Source organism: Podarcis tiliguerta (genome assembly GCF_965153285.1).
Source record: "Podarcis tiliguerta genome assembly, chromosome: 1".
Classification (NCBI taxonomy): Eukaryota; Metazoa; Chordata; class Lepidosauria; order Squamata; family Lacertidae; genus Podarcis; species Podarcis tiliguerta.
This window is the reverse complement of record NC_139534.1, coordinates 52,396,141-52,417,256: the sequence shown is the minus strand read 5'-3', so window position 1 is coordinate 52,417,256 and position 21,116 is coordinate 52,396,141. Positions and strand designations below refer to the sequence as shown.

Below are 21,116 nucleotides of genomic sequence, written 5' to 3'. Positions count from 1 at the left end.
TGCCTAGGGCTTGCCGATTGAAAGGTCGGTGGTTCGAATCCCCGCGGCAGGGTGCGCTCCCGTTGCTCGGTCCCAGCGCCTGCCAACCTAGCAGTTCAAAAGCACCCCCGGAGGCAAGTAGATAAATAGGGACCGCTTACTAGCGGGAAGGTAAACAGCGTTTCCGTGTGCGGCTCTGGCTCGCCAGAGCAGCGATGTCACGCTGGCCACGTGACCCAGAAGTGTCTTCGGACAGCGCTGGCCCCCGGCCTCTTTGAGTGAGATGGGCGCACAACCCTAGAGTCTGTCAAGACTGGCCCATACGGGCAGGGGTACCTTTACCTTTACCTTTTTACCCCAGTGATTGTGCTGTTCACAAGACACCTCCCCCACCCCCCGTCTATACCCGTAGATATTTTATACAGCTGTCAAACGTGGGCTCCGATCCATGAAGGCTGGTGCCATAATAAACCTGTTAGTCACAAACCCCTTTATTCAATTCTTAAGGGGGGGGGGGAAACATCCCTCAGTCTCCAGAAACAGTCAAAATAGTGACAACGATTTACCAGGGACCTGAAAACAGAGATTGCTCTTGATAAATAAGAACAGTTGGAACATTTGCTGTATATTTCACACATTCGTGCACAGGATGCAGATATTCATTTCCTCCACCCTTCCACATTTTGGGGAACATGGTTTTTTCATCTAAAAAAGGAAGCAGCTGACATTTTCTAAGCTGACAGGAATTTTAAAAGGGCCTAATGCAGAGAGAGTACTAGTGTGAGGGAGAACACTCCCTTCACCAGGATTTCCTTTGATATCATCGCCATGGCAAGGACCCCAGACTGGCTGTGGCCTGTCCCACCTTGTACCCAGGCCTGCACCTTGGGGAGAAAGATCCGGCCAGGGTGCTGACTATGACATCACCAGCTTTATTTGTGCCTAGGAAGCCTTGAGGGGAGAAGGGAGCAAGTAAACTGCAACCTGACCCCCCTTGTTTAGCTCTCTGGGTGTCTGTCCACAAGGCTAAGTTGCTTAAGATAGGCTGTGTCATTCACAGCACAGCCTCTTCTCCTCCCTGCAGTGCCATGACCTTCAAGGGACACGGGCCTGGCCTGGCATTTTCCCAGCCGCAGTTTAACAATAACATGGAAGGGGAGCTGCAGCAAGCTCCTGACTTTATTGTTTTAACTCTTTTTAACTGTTATGCTTTTCAGTTGTTTGTTTTATTCTATATTTTAACTGGGGAAGCTTTAATACCCCCAATGGCTTTGCTATTGTGCATTTTAATTATGTATTGAGTTTATAGCTGTAAACCACTTAGAAGCCACTTTGGAATATAAGCAGTATATAAATCAATAAATGACATAACAACATCAATCATTAAGGGAGAGTCTCTTTGAGTCCCAAGCCTCACATGTAGCAAAGTGTCTGCATACTTCCTATCTGCACTTAAAGACTATATATAAATAATGTCTAGTGTGCATTTACCAAATGTGTACCTACAATGAACAGTGTGCCTTGAAATGTACCTCCTACTCCAATCACAGCCTATGGTGTTAAGGTCTGAATGCCGCTTTGAAAATGCAAAAATGGTTATGTTATTATGAAAAGGTACCCAAAATTCCTCAGCATGCAGCGCATGCAGCATCCCCAGAACCACCTAGGTACTTGCTCATGCCACTTGCTTGCTGCTTCATTCATGGTTTGCGTAATGTAAAAGAAAGTGTACATATTTGCATCTGTCAAACACTGAAGCGTAGGAGTGAGCCAGAGTCCCAGAAAGGCATAAGCTCCATGCATAACATATGTATATGCGCAAGCTGAACAAAAGGTGAAAGCCATTAGCACAGTAGAAGTACAAAAAATACCGGAAGGCACCAGATTTCGTTCAACAGACAAGCCTATAAGAAACAGCCTGCTGTCCTGCTGCTTTTACAAGAACAAGGTGATGGAGTGTGCCAACTAATGCTCACCTCTGTGTGTGTGTTTTTTGGCAGAGCTCCTGAGCTTTTAACACAGGGGTGGGAACTTGAAGCCCTCCAGCTGTTGTGGGGACTCCCCATCCCTGCTTTAGCAGCTGCAGGTAGGTGAAAATTCAGCTAGTAAAAGCTCAGTCCCTTCAGGTAAAAAGTTTCACCTGCTGGTTTACTGGCTCTCATGCAGCAGTTAAAAAATCACAAGGGGTGGGGAAATTGGACAGCCCTGGTACCAGCACGTATCATTTACTAATGATCTCCAGCCACAAACACCTGCACAAGAGGCAACCTTAAAATGAACCATAATTTTAATGTGAAGGAGCAGCATGCTGGTACATGATGCTCAGAAGTTCCCATGGCGCTACTTTCCCACTCCAGCTGCTGCCACACCATGAATGAAACAAGTCACAATATGGCTCATCACATCGTCCAAACCTGGGCTCGTGGTTTGCTTCTCATAAACAAACAACTGTCAGTAAGTGAAGAACAAACCTTGGTTACCACTTATGGTTTGTTTGGAGAGAAACAAACCATGAGCCTGGGTTCAGATGACACAAAAAAGCAGACTCTGGCCTGTTTCATTCATGGCTTTGCAGCAGTAACAGCAGGGAAGGAGCTCCGTGGGAGCTTCTGAACAGTATGCACCATCATGCTCCTTATTCCCATAAAACCATAGTTTGTTTTAGACTATGGTTTAATATAATATGCAAACCAGTCACAAAACACTAGAACCAGAAGATTAGCCACAGTGCACATAAGACTACACATTCTAAACAAATTGTCTTTTGACACACTAAAGACCAATACATCTCACAGGGTGGCCAGGCGAAAGAGTGGGCAAGATTTCCCCAGCATTAATTACTGTGCCCCCTTCATGGATCACTGCCTTGCCGTGGCGAAGGGGCTTGAATAACTCAGAGAAGCTATGAACTATGCCATGCAGGGCCACCCAAGATGGACAGGTCATAGTGGAGAGTTCTGACCAAACGTGATCCATCTGGAGCAGGAACCGGCAAGCCACTCCAGTGCCCTGCCAAGAAAACTCCATGGACAAAGACAACAGGCATATAAAAGATATTTTCTGTGCAGAAGAGTGAATTTCAGCTAGATTTTTATGCACAAAGGTGCAGGCAGCCTGTCCTCTTTGCTGTGTGCCCAGCCTACATCTATTATGGCCTACAGCTATTATTCCATAACCAAGACCAATTTCATCAGCTGCAAGCCTGCAACTTACAAAACAGTTCAAGCTACCAGAGGCCACACACACAAAATTCTGAATGGCTTTTAAAGGCTTTTAAAAAATTCATTAATTTTGAATGTGAAGCTAAGTGCTCTCACTCAATCAAACCAGCAGGAGCGCCGATTGCTGCCTGAGCATACTCAGCCAGCCTCTGCCACAAACTACTGCCATGGGGTTTGTGTTGGGGCCAATTTATACATTTGATTTCGGCATAATCAAATGGTAAATCTTTTCTCTCTTTTTCCAGGAACATACAGGGTGCAAGTGGAGAAATCACATGTTTAATAACTCACTACATCCCGTTAAAATACTTCAATTTTTGGACATTGAGAAGGAAAATACTGGAGAGAATTGTTCAGCCTATAGCCTGCTTCCCAAACAAACAAACATATTTTCTGTGTGCAGAGCCATTTTTTTCCTTTTCTTTGTTAGGGAGCATTTAACTATCCAGGCCATTTTCTACACTGACTGTGCTCGATGCAGTTTAACCACCATAGAAATGCCCTCCATTTCACATATTGTGTTAATATCAGCAATAAAACAAAAAAACACCATCATCAAACCATTACTAACCACCAAGACAACATCAGTGAAACATAATACACAAAATGCCAGAGACTTGCAAAAAGAACAGCTGAGTACTGGCTGTTCCATACATTCAGGATCAAAGCTACTTTGAGTTGGTGCTCCATATCATGGTACAATACAGCAAAGCAAACCCCGCCCCCCAGCAAGTGGTGCAGTAGGGAAGGGGACCTTTAGCGCTTGCACCGTCCCTTGCTGCTATAACACTTTCCTGTTGTTTTACTGCTTTTGCTGCAATGAACGGTGTCTTCAAATGCTGTGAGTGGCCTTGGCAGAGCTAGCCCTAAAAGGAAGAATACCAGCATGCGATGCCAGAACTTACCATGAGCGCCTCCCTTGTTCTCTTATAAGGGCAATGGCGCCCACCTGAGAGGTGCCGGAACTGGGTTCTGAAGAGTTCCGGCTGAAGGGGGAAAAGCTCTGCCAATGCTTAAATAGAGGCTCAAGTCTAATTGCACTCACTCTTCTACGCAATCTAGCCACAGATACTCTCCCCAGGCCACGCCCCTTCTCCAGCCATACACCCCCTCCACAAGACACACCCCTCACCAGCCTTGCGGCACATCCTTGGTGTGTGTTTTTGCCTGGCTGTCATGCATCTTTGAAGACTGAAAATACTCTTACTTGCTTGGGCAGAGCAGGGCAGGCAAGTGTGTGTTGAAAGTAGCCTACTATACAAAGGTAAAAAAAATTATAATATTGGTCCACCCACTTTTGCCTCGGGCCCTGCCCACCAGTGACATGTGGCCCCTTGAAAGGTCATTCAGAAAGGAATGCGGCCCTCAAACTGAAAAAGCTCCCCACCCTTGATGTACTGCAAGACCACTGCATCTGAGTTATCTTTTCAACTTGTTTTCTACTGCTAGCCACACCCCTTCATTTCTTATATATTACTGGTTGTTACTTCGAGGCCATCTCTTAAAGAAGCCTTGCCCTCATACCACTTTTCCGTGATCCCTAAAACTCTGTTCAAAAAAAGAAATACAGTGTTCCTGCACCTTTAATAGTGGTATAGAAGATGAAATTTCAGTGGCCGTGGTTTGTCGTGGAAGCTTACATCTACTGAATTCTCTCTTCTGCACAATTATTAAAGGCGCAGGGACCCTGTCCTTCTTTGTTGCATCTGACCTAAGGCTGAGGGAAGGTTTTCCTTAGTAAAGGGAAGGGGAACCTGTGGCCCTCAATATGCTTTTCGATCAATTGCACATTCTGTAGTTTTTCCTCTCTTTTTTGGACTTATGTAGAATCACAGCACTGGTTGAATATGGAATATAAGCATGGAGCAACTTGAAGTGATATTCAATGCCCCCAACTCACTTCTGCTACCTTTGTAGGGGCGACCCCAGTGGGCAAATTTTGACTTGCTTTGTTACCTAGTCAAAATGTCTGGCGGCAAGGACCTTGTTCCTCCTCCCAGGGTTGGAGTCTTGCCCCTGACCTCATACTGCCCTTCTGAAGTGTAATTTCCGATGAAGGGACCATTTGCAGCTTCCTTTCCTAGCAGTTGTTCTCTTCCCTGGAGGTACTCAGAGGGCCTCTGGACAATCCCCACCTCCCTTTCAAGTCCTGGGGCTTATTTGAAAGTCCCACCTCTGAGCAGAGTGGCCAGTGGGAAGCAGTGCCTGCCCTGCCATTAGGCTGAGAAAAGCAGCCATTCCAGGCAGTGGATGCTGAGAGAGTGGGGAGAATGATGGCAAGATGCCAGAGGGCTAAGCTGTATGTATGCCATGTGGTGTACCCCACGGCCCAGAAACTAGCCTGTTGCTCTCAGGAGCAGTGAAGGACGGTCTCTCATCACCAGTGCTGAGGTAGAATTCAGTGCCAGGCTGCTATGAGCCAGCTGTGAATGGGCATTTGGAACCATCTTCTCCTTTGCCTCAGGCAGCAAAATGTCTTGGACTGGCCCTGGATGGAAAAATAGGACAGGGCTCCTGCACCTTGACGGGTGCTGCTGAATTTTCCTCTTCTACACAACTACTAAAGGCGCAGGAGCACCTTCCCCTTCCACATCTGGTTGCTCTGCTTCTAATATGCTTTGTGAACCAGAATTACAAGCCCCAATATTTTTCTTTTCTGAGCCAGAGAGGAAGCCTTTTTTTTCCCATTCCCAGGAAGCAAAGCACCAAAACCTTTCTAACCTTGGAGTTGGAGAGCAGAATGGGAAAGATTATCCCCAGAGTGCTGTGCTGCACTTCTGAAATGCTCTGAGTATAATTAGTTATAACAAGAATCTCATTCAGCTCTCACTTTCCCTGTCTGCTATTCAAAATCTCTCCAGATTCTCCTATTCAGAAACTCAAGAGATGTAACTTCATTTTACCCTGTCAATTGACTGCACAGCGTTTTCATGAAAAGTTCTCGGTCTAAGGTGTTCATTTTGCATTGTTTTTAAACTTATCTATGCTTTTTGCATAGTTTTAAAAACCATTTTAAAGGCACTTTCAGACAACCTGTTTATTGAGCATACATCCTGATTTGTTTGCAGGCATATTAGCCAATGTTGGCCATTTAATAAACATTCATTAAAATTTGTTTGCAGGGAAGTTAGGCAACTCTGCATCAAAACAAGGGATACACAACACTTTCCAGGGCTTCCCCCCACAATTTTCCTGACGGAAAAAGTCATCTTTAGGGCAAGCGGATTTCTGGGTCAAGGCCTCTCAATCAACTAGAATTGTGCAACCTGGATTTGCCAACATGTGATTGAAATCCCATTCAAAGTGCACTGAATTGTTTTTATTGCATGTTTGTAAGTCGGCTTGAGACTCGTGTGAAAGTTGACTAATAATAATAATAATAATAATAATAATAATAATAATAATATCTGGCTCTGGGTGAGTATTGCCAGCTTCACTGGGTGTGTTTGGTGGAGACACCCTTCCTCATCTTTCCCCCACTCCTTGCCCTGAAGGTGGTGAAACATGTCAGGAGCCAGTGGGAGTGGGGAGAGAGAAGAAGCCGGCCATGTTCTCAGGCATGAGACGGCAACACTCAGAGAAAAGCCTAGATGCCTGAGGAGGGTTCAGTGCAATGTTCTAGTGTAAGCACTATATTTACTCCCCTTGTGGGCCTGGCACTTGCCCTCTGCCTGGTGTGTAACACAAGCTCTGGCTGCACCGCTAGAATCTGAGGGGCTGGCACATTCCGTCGCAAAAATAGCCACCAAACCCCAAGCGAGAGGCTGACTGACTGGACAGCTGCAACAGACAGAGCCGTCACACAGAAACTGGGACTAGCAATGCATTTGGGACGTGCCGCCCCTCCCCCCGGCAGCGTGTGGAGGGGTTGTTCTTGGCCCAGGGGTGCTTCCAGTTGGACAGCGCCAAAGTCACTCAGCTTGACACATCTGGGGGGCAAGGCGACCATTTTGACTACCACTTATGCTGGATTTTAGTCCACTTATCCGCTTGTGCTTCTGATGAGGAGGAGAAATGGGGGTTGCACTATGGCATGAAGACATTTTAAAAGCAGAGAAAGAGCAATAATGTAAAACACATGCTTTTTTACTGATCTTGGTCTTGAGGTGCAACCATGCTTTTAGATCCCTAACTGATAGGGTGGGAACTCAAATGGATTCAGTGTCCAATAGGATGCAATAAGCAGGCTATCCGAACCCTGTTCCCCAGCTATGTTAATTGCTTCCTGGCAGTCATGCACATCTGTAGAATAGAAGTTCTGTCAGTGACTTGTTTGGAAAGAGGTTGTGCCTTTTGAACTATGAATCTTGATGGATCCAAAACCTTTGCATCACTTTGGAACTATTTAGTTTATTAGCCACATATTTGCATTTGTATTTCAGCAGTCCTAAGCAGGACTTAGGACACAGGCCCAGGACACAAGTTTGCATTAACACTTGCATGTGCTAATTTATCTGTCGGCTCAGGCATCCCCAACATTGTGCTTTACAGTGCACTCAGCTTCCCTGTAAGCAAAGAGAAAACATGAATCGCTGGCTTTTTAAAAGAGGCAGAAGATCCAGGGCACAATGCAAAATGCTGGGGCTAAGTAACCCAGACTCTTTCCCCAAAGTGTTTAGGATTTAAATTGCTGTTTTTAATTTGCGGGTATCTAAGGGGGGGGGGAATAGCAGATTTTATTATGGTCTACAACACTCAGAGGGAAGGGGTGTGTGTTTGTGTGTACGTGTGTCTGTCTACATCTATCTATCTATCATCTAACTATCATCTATCTATCTATCTTTCTATCATCACTCTTGTTATTTCATTTCCTTGTGCATCTTTGATTTCTTTTTTTCAAAGAAAGAGAAAGGAAACCTTGGAGTTATCCCATTTTATCCTCACATCAAACCTGTGAAGCAGGTTAAAAACCACCCAATTGTGGTTGGAGCTTCCTTTCTCTCGGGGAAGAAGAAGGACAGTGAACTGTTTCAGCACAACATGACATGCAACACCTGTGGGGCATTAGAAGTGAGGCTACATCTGCAGCAGGGGCGTAAGTGTAGTTTGCCCATACATACTCCTGCCCACCTTCAATCAAAGTCAGCATGTTATTAGTAGAGATCTCCACAAGGGGAGTTTTGACACTTGTGAGCATCCAGTCTAGAAAAACATCCTGATGCTGGTTAGTCAACAAAAGCAAAATTGAGCCGATTATATCAGTAGGGACAATGCTGGAAACGCATAATGAATCATATTATTAGGAGTTTGGGGGATCGGTCTGGGCTCCTTCCAAATCTTGGGATCTGGGTGTGGGAATTCGGTGGAATGTATATGAGCAAGCTTGCCAAAGCAGTTCCTTTGTCAAGGTACGGTAAGTGCCATAAACAAAGAACAAAAGCCAGAGAAATGTGTGAGAGCTGAGCTGGGAGCTAGAGGCAGAGAGAGAGACATGTTTTTGCTCTGTGTTGGATTCAGAGCTGTAACTAATTGAGAAGCAAGTGTGAATGCTGTGAGCTCCTCCATCTTATGCTCAGGTTGCACTTACGTGCAAATAAAACAATATAGCCTAAAAACACCACAGTTGACCTTCATTCCATGGAAACTGAACACTGGATAAGTGTTGGAACTCCTGGAGTCTCTTACTGCTCAGAGGTTGAGTTGGCATTTAACAGTACGGACCATATGAAACAAAGAAAAGTGATCAAGCACAGCAGGTGCAGAGAGGATCAATGATAATCTAAGGCGTGTGGGAAGCCTATCTGTGTTTGTAGCATGGAAAAGCAGATCAAAGAAGAGCTAACCCTAATCTCCTGTCTAGGCAGCTAGTCCTGGGTACTAAAATAAAATAAAAAAATATTTCACCGAGAAGAATGTAGAGACTGCCAGCATGGGTCAGCACTGGAATACAGTCTGCAATGGGATGTGAAATAGCATATATGGCATCTTTCACTATTAAATAATTATAACAAGCCCATACACATTTAGGATTAGGAAACATGGCCTCTAGGGCAGAGGATGTTACATATGGGAATCTTCACACACAAATTTGGTAACAGAAACGGCAACAAACCCATCACCTCTTTTTCATTGTACCTAATCCTTTCTTCAACACATGCACACACAACTTGCTCACTCTTGCACAAAATTACAGTGCACATATGCCAGGATATCCACACATAAACACATGTTCTTCCCCCACCCAATCCCTACATCCTGGTCATGCACAAACACACACCCATTGGGGTACACATTTACTGAGATCTGCTGTTCTGCCAACCTAGCAGTTCAAAAGCATGCCGAAGTGCAAGTAGATAAATAGGTACCGCTCCGGCAGGAAGGTAAACAGTGTTTCCATGCGCTGCTCTGGTTCGCCAGAAGCGGCTTAGTCATGCTGGCCACATGACCTGGAAGCTGTATGCCGGCTCCCTCGGCCAATAAAGCGAGATGAGCGCCGCAACCCCAGAGTCAGTCATGACTGGACCTAATGGTCAGGGGTCCCTTTACCTTTACTGTTCTGTTAGATAGGCCCTTCTGATGGAAAAGGAAAGTTTGTCACCTCGTACCCCTCCAATTTTCTCTTTTAATTCTCTAGTGACAGTTTGGTGGGGGTTATTTGTCAGCAAGGGAACAGGGTGAACTCAGGCAGAGCCACACCACACATTTAAAGCACATTCAATACACGTTTAAAGAACAAAGCTTTCCCCCAAAGAATCCTGGGAACTGTAGTTTGTTAAGGGTGTGCTGAATTGTAGCTCCTTGAGGGCGAAACTACAGTTCCCAGGATTCTTTGGTGGAAGTTTTAGTTTTGCTTTAAATGTATTTCCTTTATTTGTGTTGTTAATTATCTTCAGTGTATTTCACCTTGAGAAAGTTGTTTAGAAGGTGCCTAAACAATAAATTTATAATAATAGTCATGTGCTTTAAATGTCCACTGAATGTAACTTAATGGATGGTGTGGCTGGTGCTATTACCCACAAAGCAGAGCTCAAATCAGCCGATTACAGATATTTTGCAATCCTATACCTCCCCAACCAAGAGTAAGCACCACTGAACTCAAAGGGACTTACTTCTGAGAACACGCATATATAGAATTGCCCTGTAAATCACACTTTTGGTTTATCCATAAGGGGAAATCAGGGAGCAGGAGACTGGGATTTAAAAGCAAGCACTGGATTTTCCAACATCACATGATGCCAGAGTGGCCAGATGCAAAAGACGGTGGGGCTCTTGCACCCTAAATAGGCATAGGGAATTTCAACAGGTGTAGCTGGATTGACAAGTTAAATGTTAAAGAGTGCCACTGTCCTGTTTTCTTTTTCACATGGTCATTCTACATTACCTTCTGAATAGAGAGGCCCACTGTCTCAGTTTGCACTAGAGAAGGCAAGACCTACACTGGATTAAACTCAATGCTTTTCTGTGAAGGCTGCCACTCCCCCGCCCCCCTGCTTCTGGCAGTCATTTTGTGCTGGCGCCTACAACACTTTTATCATGATCTGTATCAGCACCTAACTTTTGACCGAAACACTAATTAGACTGGATTATTCCATTGTTTTCATTATTCTGGTGTTAATTGAGGGGGTCTCTGCTTAGAAAAGCACACCATGCCTACCATGGAATAGACCTATCTTTTCAAAAACCTGCAAATCTCAATTTTCTCCTCACAATTAGCAGCTCTCTTGTTGCAGAGAGAGTGGGTGAGTGATTCATGTCAAAGCCTCAGAACAAGCAGGTGTGGAGAACCCAAAGCCAAGGATCTGAGGACTCACCATATTCCTGGAAGGGGACAACATAAATAGGCTGCCCAGGTAGTTTTACTGGCACTTAGTTTTGCTCCACCCATTGCAGATTAGACATTGGTCACTCCCCTTTTGGTCTTCAAATAATCTTTCCATTCTTTAGCAGAGTGCAGACTTCTTGCACCTTATAGACTTCACTCCTTAGCCATGCTAGCCTCATATTCACTATATGGTACTCTTATCTCTCTCCCACCCCCACCCCCTTATGATCTGACTTATTCACACTATCACTTGACACATATATTGACCACCTTGTGTACTGATCAATTCTCCCAGGTATAAAAGCTTTTCTCATCTTTCCACAGCTGTTCCTTGTTAAAATCCTATCTTAGCTGCTGAACTGAAGCTCAGTTAAGCAAAGTCTTCAGATTTTATATGCATCTGATAAGATCCACTTCAGCGGGCAAGATTGGATTTTCACAAAGCATAGCTTCAGAACATTGAGAAACGCGCTCCGAGCTGGGAGAAGTGATCAATACACAATACAGTCAAAATACAGGTCAAGCAAATGTGTGGGTGAGCCCCTTGTCTCATCTTTTCAGCAAATGTCTTGGCCCAACTCTCTGAAGATCCAGCTCCTTCTCCTCCTTTCTGAGAGCATGTTAATATTACTCTGCCTCCATTGTACTCCGACTTACAAGACCTTAGCCACAAGCCCTAGGAATCCTCAAAGCACTTTTTCCTCAAACCAGCTTCCATTTGACCAGAAAACTTGCCTTAATGCTTGAGACAGGTGCCAACCATGGTACCTCTCACAGGATTCCCCTACTGATCATCTTCTCACCTGTGGCGAGAAGGATCTGAAATTGGATCTCCCACTCCACACAGACCCTCTTTAAAACAGCTAGGTGGGGGACTGTTTTCAATCAGCGCAGTGGTGGGGATCTTTAAGCTCTTCCCTTGTCTTATTTCCCATATGTACCTCACCCCCCCTCCCTTGTTACAGAAGGAAACAAGGCAAGTACCTGTATGATGGAATCATGGAGTTGGCAGGGACATCAAAGGTCCCTGCCAATGTAGAAAATCTGCTACAGCAATCCCTGGTCAGTTGGGTGCCTCCCCTACCCTGTAGAGTCAATTATGGGTTTTGAGGAGTCATTAGGCTGGGGAAACAGTGGGAGGGGGAGCATTAAAACTGCTCCAGTGAGACTATGCATGTGTGCATGTGTACATACCCTGTACATACACATTTGCTTAAAGGGAAAGCATGAGAAACCTAGTCACACAGATCTTCCACATTTGCTTCAACCCTAATTCTACCTCACATCAAGAAAGGGAAGAGCAGGGCATAGGCAATGTGGATCACGGAGGGAAAAGGGCAGAAGGCCCTGCAGCTGCATCCTGTTTTGGTGCCTCAGAACACTGAAAGGCAGAGGCACTTTTTTCCAAATGAGAACTTGGCACCTCTTCTAATGCAACCTAAGGCCCCCTTTCTGCAATTCTGTCCCTGTTTTCACATGTACATTTGAACAAATAAAGATGGCTAGCCAGAAAATACAAGTGCATAGATATGTATGGATTTGCAAATGTGCATATGGGTATGTTAAAGCATTGTGGTTTTGATCCTTTGCTTCCAGGCAAATACCTGCACAGTTTATTGTGCTGGCTGTGGTCCACAGCCTGGCAGCTGTCCAGTTTCAAACCTATTATTTCCGTAGAGCCTCTTGAGGCAGGCAAATGACTTGTCTATGATGCTGTGCTCCCAAAAATATTCTCCCAGTGCTGACACCTGAAAACTTCAGGCCCCCATGTCACCCTCCTTAAAAGAGTAACTATCTCAGATGCGGGATCTCCACCCACCCAGTATAACTACGTCGGACAATGGCAAAGGTACCAGGAGATCAATCATCACCTGGCACAGAAACTCTGAGCCTCACCAGCAATGTTGCTCGCTGCTACGTTTTCTTCTCTGCTCCTGCAGAGCCATGATGCAGTCTTGTCCCACGTATGGGGGCACTGGAAGTGGGCCCTCAATCCCATAATTATGAAGGGGACAGTCGTGCCAGCATGCCAACCCCTCCCTGCTGCCCTTGTTAAGCTAATCAGCCCTGAAGTCAGCACCTGTGAAGGTTGGCAAGGCAGAGCAGAGCAGAGGACTAGGTGTTCTTGCAAGGTTTGTCCCCAAGGATGGCACTGCAGCATGGATACAAAAAGGCTGGGCACCAAGTCAGAAAGAGAGAGAGAGAGATGAAAAGGACCAGGTGAGTCCTTGGCAAATGAGGAGTTAGTGCGGAAAGGCTGCAGGAAGAGAGCGAAGGGCGGTGGAATGAGAACACCGTTGACGGCTGCCAAAGGGGCCGAAGGAGAAAGGTGCACATAGCAAGGACACAAAGGGCTGGCTTAAAATAAAAATTAAAACCAGGCTCCAGAGAGGGACTTTGGCTGAAAACTCCAATAAGGTATTGGCCACGTTGAATAGAGGTGGCGTAGCAGTGTGGTGAGGAGTGTCAGCTGGAGCCAAGCAGGCCATGGCTTGAATTTCAATGCAGGCAGTGATCTTGTTTAGGTGGCTTGAATCAAGAGGAGGCCTCGCAGCTCCATGGCAGGACACCTGGTTTGCATGCAGAAGGTCCTAGGTCCAGGCACTGTCATTGCCATTGGAAAGGATCGGGGGCAGGTAGTGGTGGAAGGGCCTCCATCTGAGACCCTGAGTCATTATCAGACATAGACAGGCTGGGTGGACAAATAGCCTGCCCTGGTCGAAGGCAGCTTCCTATGTCTCCCTAAGCCATCATCTCTCTCTCCACCTGGAGACACCACATCACAGCAAATGATGCCAGCCGAGGCCCAAGAGTACCTTTGTTTCTGCACCTACAATGGCAGCCACCATAGCAATTTTCCTAAATCGCGATCCCTAAGTGTTTTGTCATTCTGTGGCATTCTGGGTAAAGAGCACATGGTGGCCATCAGATAATTTTCTTCTTCTAGCCCACTGTACTGCAGAACAATTGCACTGGGGGGAGGCATTGTGTTTTGGGAAAACAGGGGCTGCCTCCAGACTGTCAGTATTTTGTGGGAGGTTTTCAAGCAGGCGGATTAGATGAAAACTCATTCCCACCCAGCCCAAATCATGATGAAGAAGCTTAATTATATCACTTCAAATGTGGAATTATTAGTGTCCCTAAACTGTACGGTGCGAATGTGACCAATGTAGTCCCTGATCATGATAGCTGTTGGTCTTTCCTTTCTGCTGCACCTTCCTTCTGCTGATAAACAAGAAATTCTGGGACTGGGAGTCCCTGGGAGCGCATTTCACACAGGGCACAGATCTCTCTGTCTCTCAAATGATAATTCCTAGTTTAACTGCACAAGCACACATTCGGTTCTAAAGAAGGGATGGGGCCATGACTCGCTGTTCAGAATATTACTTGTTTTGCTCTAGCACTGCTTTTGATTGGCTCCAGAAAAAACCCCAAAAGATCTGGACAGTAGGTGCACAGCTACAGGGAAATCAGCTTGCACAAACATTGCCAAGCCTTATCTACAATTTAGCTTCAGCTTCCCGGCAACCTGGGCTGGGGTCCGCAGGATCTCTGATCCCCAATAAAGTGCTTCTTTCCTCCTCATACTTGGGTCCTGCCTCTGGGTTGAAAATGGAGTGGGGTTGGTGGCATAAACAAAATGAGATGTCCATCCTCTTCTTCCTCAGACTATTACAATCCATAGCATCTGGCTGGTCATGGTTAGGAACGAAAAAGGTTCTGATCCAGAAAGGTAACTTATACATTTTGGATAAAGGTGGTCTAATTGACATCAGCAGTAGGATTCCCCCCACCCCCAGAAGACTCTTGTTTTATCAGTACCAACAAGACCCCTACCTAATACCGTGGGATACTCTTAGTAGAAGCCCTGGATTAGTATCATAGAATCATAGAGTTGGAAGGGATTCTCAGGGTCATTATTTGGTCCAACCCCCTGCAATGCTGGAATCCAGCCCACAGCCATCCCTGGGTGGGCTTGAACTGCCAGCCTTCTGGTTAATAGCCAGATGCACAGACCTATTGCGCCACACCACCTAGGTCTACATTACTACTTCTACACTGAACAATGATAGTTCTTAAGGAAAATAGGCAGGAAAGGGCAACTTCTAACTTTGCGAATGAGATGTGGGCAGAGTGGGGTGGTTTACCCAAGCAGTGGATGCTGAGGGCATGGAGCAGAGGTTAAGTATTGGAGCTGTGTGTACCTTGCATCCTGCCCTGCACCCAAAAGCTAGCCTGGTGCCAGTGGAAGCCGGTCCATGATTAGGTCAAATGGGCAACTGCCCCCACCAACTTCAGCCTGCCCTTATCGAGCTCGAACTCGCCTGCGTTTACTTGCAACCAGTCCGGGGTCTGGCTATCGCCATCCTCTTCATTGGTCTTATGGTTGCCCCTTGTAGAAATCAGCAGGTGGAGTCCAAAACAGAATTAACTGGCTCTGCCTGCCATTGGCTCTAGCTCCACCTACTGCAGGCCTCCTGCATTACACCGTACCAGTCCCAATTGACAGCAGCCACCACTGCCTGCCTGATGCCCTGCGGTGCAGGGGAGTGTGCTGTGAGTACTGAAGTAAGATCAAGCTGCCAGTCTTGTTGGCTTGTGGTAATGAAATGGAATGGGCCACTGGAATAGCTCAACTGGTAGAACATGAGAAGCTCAGGGTTGTGGGTTTAACCCTGTGTTGGGCAAAATCTTCCTGCATTGCAGAGGATTGAACAAGATGACCCTTCCAATTCTATGATTCTATGCTGCTTTCTGGGACCAGGATGTGGCAGGGCAGCAGCAGGGGTAGGCATGTCCCAAGTTGACAGCTGTGGGTCCAGGTATGTGTGCACACTTATGCCTGCCACCACCATCAATCCACCTCACCCCACCCCACCTTGGTCCTGCCGAGTGGCAGCACCGCCTTCACTTCATGCACTCCGCCTCATGCAACTTGCAACTGGCAAGATGTCCAGGGCCAGTCCTGGGAGGATTGTGCATGAGGTGGTAATTGAATTGGCCCACATACTAACAGCAACAACAACACTTTCCTTTTTCTTGTCCTCACTCAGACATTGTGTGTGCTTAAGAAGAGCCCTGCCGGATAAGGCCAAAGGCTCACAGTGGCCAACCAGATGCCTATAGGAAGCCTGCATGCAGGAGCATATATGTGGGGGTCAGAGCATGATGACATTGCTGACCTCACGCCCAGCATCCATGTGGCACATTCTATGTGTCTTGGAAGTCCAGACACCTGCCTACGGAAAGCCTATGTGCGAACAGCTGTTCACACATAGGCTCCCACGTAAACAGAGACCCTGGTTGCGCAGGGTTTCTTACGGTGTGGAACTTTCCCCATGCAGACAGCCCATGCACGAGTATCCAGAGGGCATGGCCAGAGCCACGCAATATGTTGGGGCTGAGGCCAGCAGTGCAGTCCTGTTGCTCTCTTCCTCTGGGTGTAGGTTCTCTACCCATAGAGAACACCTGAATGGGATAATTGCTAAGCAACATTGAAAGCAGGGGCATTGCTAGGCGGTATTTAAAAGACTCAGGGTACAGGTCCATGACACACATTTGCAAACAACAACCAACACCTATATGCCAAATTGTATGTAGAGATGTGGATGGTGGGTGGGCAGAATCTCACCAGCCCTGGGGTCTGCAGTGTGCCCAGCTGTCCTGTAAGCAAAGTAAATTCCTTCCTCCAGTGGCAGCAGAGCAGCCTTAAATCTGCATTGCAAACCTGCATTGCGTTAAGAGAAACAGTGACTTGGGGGGGGGATCTATAGCCCTCCAAGAGGCTGCTAGCCTACAATTCCCGTTAACCCTGGGCATTGGCTGTACTGGCTAGGACTGATGGGAATTATAGTCACAGTGTCTGGAGGATGACAGGTTCCCCTTCCCTGCTGCAGGTTCTTCCCCGTAAGAACCATCCATTTGTTCCTTGCACACTGCATTCAAGTTCACAAACAAATGAACATAATGGGTGGGAGCCAGAGGAGCAGCAACTTTGTGGGCAGGAGTTGTCTCCCTGTGAGGGAGGAAAAGGTTTCATACCCTCCCATCACCAAGCACATAAGGTAACATTAGAGATGAGCCTTCCACCCCGAGGCCTAATCCATGCGATCCTTCCCTCTTACATGGAGGAAAGCAACATTATGCTCGGTTAGCCTCACATCATATTATATGGTGGTGAGTGGGGAACCCTACAGCATAAGAAAAATGGCTGCCTCAACCAGGTAGGACTGAACTCCTCTATGTTTCTTCTCTGTTACCAGTATCTCTGGAACCGAAACCGTTAGGCCTTGTTACAAAACATTTGCTACTCACCTATCCAGGCCAGCTGCGAAGTTGGGTGCCATCATCCCCACCCCTGGTCAGTCGTCTCCTTAAGCTGCAGCTTACCTGGCTCTGAGGAACCTCTTTCCATATTGAATTTCCCACAATGCCTTGGAGTGGACTGGTGCATTTTGGGCAGTTTAACATGGCCGGTGGCTTCCCAGACTCAGGGAAGCTCACAGAGGAGGAAATAGGCAAGCAAGTGGGCTGAAGGGGCATCTGCCTCAGCATGGGCAGATCCTACCATGGCCTTTTTAGCTTGGCATTTACCCAAGTGTTCCAGATGCTCATTCTGGCCCTGTGTCTAACAAAGGAGGCACCGGAAGAAGGTAGGCCTCCCCAGACTGTTTAAATTATACAAAGCTTGAGGATTTGAACATATTTGTTTCCTCTGCAGACACTGAATGTGATACAGGACAAGGGACGGGGGGAGGGGGGTAAATTTACAAAGCTCCCGTCCACACATTCCCCGTGAAACTTTTGGGCCATATTAGGGCCAGGGTTGTTTTCCCCCTGGCCCAGATGTATCTGTATCCATCCAGGTTATGACCTTCACCTCCCTGACAAAATGGGTGCCAGTGCCAACAATTCCCCAAGAGGAACAGCTGCCATGTGATTCTCTGGTGGTTTGGACGATGCTCAGAGAACACAACCCAGAGATGGCGCCAAATGTGTTTGTAACACAAATATGGGATTTTTCAGGAATGTGGGGACCCCAAGGCTGCAAAGATGGCAGGGGCCTCCCTAACACATCAACAGTAGAGTTGCCAAGCCTGCAAGAGTTGTTCTCTTCCTCTCCTGTCCTTGAAGCCAATTCAGAAAAACAAACCACACCTAGCAGTGTTGTCCCTTCTATGCCTCTCTTAATACTGTTAAAGGGGAAAGGGTGTTTTCTCTGTGTTTTCTAACCCAGGAACCCCAACTTTAACCCTAAATCTGAGCAGAGATCACAGAACTGCGATGCAAAAACAGGATGTATCGCCTCTGCACATGCCAGTCCTGGCCTATGTACTGCCGCCACCTTCCCAGTGGGCCCACTTTAACCCAAACCACCACCTTCCCCTATCTCTGACGCAAGCCGCGATGAAGGAATCTTCGGTTGGTAAGCTTCAGCTTCTATTGCGCACCCAGCACCACTGCAGAACCACAGATCATATTAAGTTTATGGAGGATGCTGGGAGGGAAGGATGATTCAGAAGATGGTGCCAGAAGCAACCTACGTGGCAGGGTGCCGGCAGAGTGTGAGGCATTTTTAATTTCCTGAAAGGACTCAGCTTTCAGATGCTACGGATTGCTGTGCTCACGTAGTGGGTAGGAAGGATGTGCCTGTCTAGAGCCCCTTATCTTTGCCAGGTTTGCGTTGCAGTTAAAAACACAGCCTTTGATACTATCTGCGCCACAAGCTGAATTCTCCTGCAAGGTTTCAAAGCACCCTAATAGGTCCTCCAGGGGTCTGCTACCTAATTTCAACATCAAAATTCCACCAGCAGCCAGATTCAGAGCTGCTGGGAAGCCTTATCGCAGACATGTAAGAGAAAGCTGTGGTTATTAGGAACGACTTGGAGCTGCCTTATAACAAGTCTGGCCAGTGGTCTATCTTGCTCAGTATTGTCTACACTGATTGGCAGCAGCTCTTCGGGATTTCAGGCTGGGCTTTCCTACATGGAGATACCTTATGCATGCAAAGCAAGTGCAATTCCACTGAGCTATGGCCCTTCTGTAAATAGGGATTGCCGCTCTTTATGTGCTCAGAGACACTCACTTCCTTATGTTTAATTTGCACCCCAGCAATGACAAAAAGTATGGGGAGTGCACAGATTCTGGGGCTCCTGCTTCCAATTTAGTCCTAATATCTGTCTGTCTGTCTGTCTGTCTGTCTGTCTGTCTATCTATCATCTATATCTATCTATCTATCTATCTATCATCTATCTATCTATCTATCTATCTATCTATCTATCTAATAGCTGCTGCTGCTTCAGCACTGCTTTGTCCAGTTCTATCCAAGGAAAAAGGCCTAGATGCTTACAGGGTGACAAGTCTTCAACACAGCCTGCAGGAAGCCCCCATTCTTCCTGCAATGCCTCTACCTGCGGCAGAGGGCTGTTCCATGCCTCTGATACACTTCTAAAGAGGTGCAGGGGCTCAAGCCTGCCCAAGAGCCAACAACCAGAGTGGACCCCTTGCACCACTAATCCCAGAAGCATTCCTTGGAAACTGCCGTGTTGACTCACTCTGTGAATGGTCTGAGGCATAATTTCACCACTTCTAGGGCTGTGCTGGAAAGAGTGAGAAGCCCTAGCTGTGGTTCAACCCTCAACAGGTCTGAAGACCTGGAGCCACCCATCTCTGAGAAGAACAGTAATCATTGATCCTTTCAGAAAGCTTCTTGCTGCCGGTGCAGAGACCAGGCAGAGCACCTTAGCCCACCGCCACCACCGCCTCTCACTTTGCCCGTACCTTCCATATCTGCGACAGTCACGGTGGCGCTGCTGACCACTTCGCCATGTTCATTCTTGGCCTTGCATTTGTAGACCCCAGCGTCGGCTGCTTTGCAGCTGCAGATCCGGAGGCTGCCATACTCCTCCTCTTGGCCGTCCTGATCCTTGGTGGATGCGATGGGCGCTTTCTCCTTGTACCAGCTCAGGTGCGGCTGGGGGCTGCCTGCCACCACGACCTTCAGCAGGATGCTGTGGCCGATGCTGACCGTTGTGTCCGTCAGCTCCTGCAGGAAGACCGGCGCAGCAGCAGCAGGGCTTCCCTGCTCAGTCGTCGCAACTTTGGCTCTTTTAGGAGGGATGGCAGGGCTCGGGGGGGCTCTCCCTGAGCCCCGTCCCGTCCCCCCAGCCGGATGGAGGTTGCTCTGCCCCTGAGATCTCTGCATGGCTCGGTGGGGCCTGCACACCCTGTCACGTCGAGTACTGCCTGGGCTTGCCGATCTAGTCCATAACAAAAGCCCCTCTTCTAGCAGGCTGGGAATCCCACCGGCCACCTGGGCCCTGGCAGCACTCCCCAAGCAGCCGTCCCCCTTGCTTGATGTTCACCCTCTGCGCGCATCTGACCTCCCACCCCCGGCTGCTGGGTACCTGCCAGGGGGCATGGACGCTGCAGCCCCAGGTGCCTGCCCACCCAGCCGGACAAAGTCCCAGAAGGTCATTCCTCTGCCAGGCAGGGGGTTATTTTTAGGATGCTCTCAGGTTGCAGCCAGCCCATCCCAGCACTTCAAGGGAGCCAGGCTGGTTGGTGCAGGCTGAGACGGCCCTCCTGAGTTTGCTCACCAGCACTCACTTCTCCCCAACCCACAACTCCTAAAACTTTCCCTACCTCTTAGCAAATTTAGTGCCTCCCACATCTGAAAGATCCCCCTATTTTTTCTTTTCTGTGGAGCCCAGGACCAATGAGTCCCCAGCCCCGATGCAGTTTCCAACATGCCCCCCCCCCCGTCTCCCCCGGCTTCTCCTCCTCCCAAATAGCAGCTGCCATCTGATGTGTCACATTCCTTGACCCAAGCTGAGAAGAGCAGAGCGCATGACTGGGGTGGCTTAGCTTTCCTCGCAAAGATAGACATGGGAGGATGGGGCTTTCCATATTAAGGCTTTGGGGGCTTCTCAGGCCCAGCCCTCCCTTACCTGTCCCTATGCAAACCGTGCTGGGGACACCTGGAAGACTGGCTGGGGAGACAATGGGAGCTTCCAGGCCCAGCCTGCTCCTTGAGCATTTGTCCTGATTTAAGAACATAAGCAGAGCCTGGCTGGATCAGGCCAGTGACCCACCTGGTCAGGCTTCCTGTTCTCACAGTGGCCGACCAGATGCTTGTGGTGAAAGTGCAAGCA

At 47.6% G+C, this 21,116-nt stretch overlaps 1 protein-coding gene across 3 annotated transcripts in view; it reads right to left on the bottom strand.

Annotated features, from left to right (window-relative positions):
- Nucleotides 1-21,116, bottom strand: part of SPEG (striated muscle enriched protein kinase) — a 99,879-nt gene extending 78,763 nt beyond the window's left edge. Inside the window, exon 1 of one of the 3 annotated variants that reach the window (XM_083431928.1) lies at nucleotides 19,744-21,116. In XM_083431928.1, coding sequence (XP_083288054.1) covers nucleotides 19,744-20,167 — 424 coding nt within the window. In that variant the 5' untranslated portion in view covers nucleotides 20,168-21,116. Of the gene's footprint in view, nucleotides 1-17,277; nucleotides 17,385-19,743 lie in introns of those variants that run through there. The other 2 variants (XM_083431927.1, XM_083431932.1) reach the window with 2 other exon arrangements.